At 48.5% G+C, this 2,274-nt stretch overlaps 1 protein-coding gene across 6 annotated transcripts in view; it reads left to right on the top strand.

The window, feature by feature from the left end:
• Window positions 1-643: 643 nt before the first annotated feature.
• Window positions 644-2,274, top strand: part of crtc3 (CREB regulated transcription coactivator 3) — a gene marked incomplete in the record, with an annotated part of 59,592 nt that continues 57,961 nt past the window's right edge. For 3 of the 6 annotated variants that reach the window (XM_036217162.1, XM_036217156.1, XM_036217152.1), the window contains 1 exon segment: window positions 645-1,713. In XM_036217162.1, the coding sequence (XP_036073055.1) occupies window positions 1,582-1,713 (132 nt within the window). 6 annotated transcript variants of the gene reach the window in all.

Here is a 2,274-nt window from a genome sequence, read left to right as displayed (position 1 = left end):
AGTAAAATATTGAAAGTTCTTTAAGGTTCAAGTTGATTTATTCTGGAATAATATTCCTGCCTTCTTATTATTCACAAGTATGTTATGTTTTACAGTTTTAAAAATGGGGATTCTGCTAGTTTTTTGGACTATTTTGTTTGGCATTAAGATTGTTAAGGCTTTTTTCGAGTTTAGCTAATATTTCAGCTACATGCTAGCTATTTTGGCTAATTTAGACTTGTTTCAGTTTTTTAGGATATTTTGATGTTTAGCTGGTTTTTTTAGCTACATGCTAGATGTTTTGGCTAACATAAGTTTTTAGTTTGTTTTTTAGACTAAGCTTCAGTGTTTTCAGCTATCAATTTTAGCATCTTCAGCGGCCAAATTCAGCTTGCAGCATTCACACTAACATTATTGCAGGAAATGTTTTAAATCTAGTTCACAATAATATCAAAAAGTTAGGGTTTTAAACATTTAGTTTTAGAGTGTTCAATAAATATTCATCCTGTTCAGCCCGCAACCTGAAGTGTGTTTTGGATTATTGCCCCTGGTCCGATTGAGTTTGAGACCCCAGGTATAAAGGTCGCAGACCTCTGACCTAGACATTAAAACAAACATGTCGGTCGTTTTGCCGCTCCTCCGTGCCTTCACCATGACGTTTGGCGCCGCCTTGTGGCCGCGGGCGGAACTGCTGTTTTTCTCCCCGCGGTATGGATAACCCGTCTGCGGATCTCCGCGGAGCTTCAGCGCTGTCGGTGCGGGGCGGTTGAGCCGTAGCATCTGTCCACTGTCACCCCCAAGCCGTCTTCTGTTGTTGGAGCGACCAAAAGCGGTCCCGCGCGGGCTCGGAGTGTTCGCGCTGCCGTCGGGCTGGACTTTCCTTCAGATCCCTCTGGATTAAGACGGGACTCGGCTGTGATTCCGGCACGAACCGTGGATTATTGCCCGCATCTCTCGTGAACGCGGAGGGTACTTGTTCGAGATTTGAGAGAAGAAAGTGAAATAGTCGATGTCGAACAAGCGGACACTTGTTGAGGCGGAATTCGCCGAGCGAACCTTCGGCTCCGTCCGTCTTTAGCTTCCGATGCTACAAAGTTTCCCGCAGGCTTGGAGCGCGGTGCGGTGGATGTGCGTGAGGCGGGGAGCGGACCGTGACATGCAGCTCACTGCAGCCTAGCTAAGAGGGCTCGCTGCCGCCGTTCGGCTCCGTGTTTGTGTGTTAGTTTGTTAGTTAGCAGAGACGGCTAACGTCATGTTCGCACTCAAACAAGTGGTTGATAGAAATGTTCTCCCCGTCCCTCCTCCACGCCGTTAACTCGGCGTAAACTACCGTCTTTCCGGTCAAACGCTGTCGGGGTTGATCCACGGACGGCGGCGGGGTTTTAACTCGCGGCGCTCACTTCTTAAAAACGATCAACTTTCCGGCTTAAAGTTAGCTTAGCAGCGTTAGCCGCGGCCGAACAAACGTCTGGCACGAGCGCAGCGCGCACTTCGCTCCGCTTCTCCTGGTGTCTGACGGGGTTCTGTGACCCCTCCTCCAGCCGAACCTCTGCTCTGAGGAATCCCCGAACCCTCGCGACCAACTGACCAGCGGGCCGCACCATGTCCGGCTCCCCGGGCGCCAGTGGCTCAAATCCCAGGAAGTTCAGCGAGAAGATCGCGCTGCACAACCAGAAGCAGGCGGAGGAGACGCGGGCCTTCGAGCAGCTGATGACGGACCTGACGGTGTCCCGGGTGAGTGTGGGTCCGGTTCTGATGGGCTCTGCCGTGAGTGCACCTGCCAGATGTGTGAGGTTTTGTGTGTGTGTGTGTGCGCGTGCATGTGAGCGGGTCCTTGGAGAGTGTGGACCACGCAGATGGAGGGGGTCCTGCTGCGATGGACAGCAGGGGGCGCCTGAGCGCTCAGGAAGCAGCAGCCTGTCAGGAGAGTGATGTGTGGAGTCCCCATAGACACACTCAGGGACACAGGTTAACATCATGTGTACATAATGAAACTAACATATTCAAAAATGTGATTTATTTTTTTTTTTATTTTTATTTTTTTTACGTTTGACAGAAGCTCAAATAACTTATTTTCAAAATAAAAGATGATCTGTTCCAATCAGGATCATCTCAGTTCAGCTCTGAGCAGCTAGTAACCAATGTTGTTCACCATAAGATAATATTTGCTTTTAACTCATAAAAGATCAAACTTGACCAAATTTTGCTTTCCATATAAAATCTGTTCATTCTGGAGGTAGACTTGATCAAACAAGACGTCTTCAGGTCAACAGGATGTAAAAACCTACATAGTTT

This window comes from Oryzias melastigma, linkage group LG3 (genome assembly GCF_002922805.2).
Source record: "Oryzias melastigma strain HK-1 linkage group LG3, ASM292280v2, whole genome shotgun sequence".
NCBI lineage: Eukaryota > Metazoa > Chordata > Actinopteri > Beloniformes > Adrianichthyidae > Oryzias > Oryzias melastigma.
The sequence above is the reverse complement of the archived record's forward strand: the minus strand, read 5'-3'. Positions and strand labels throughout refer to the sequence as shown.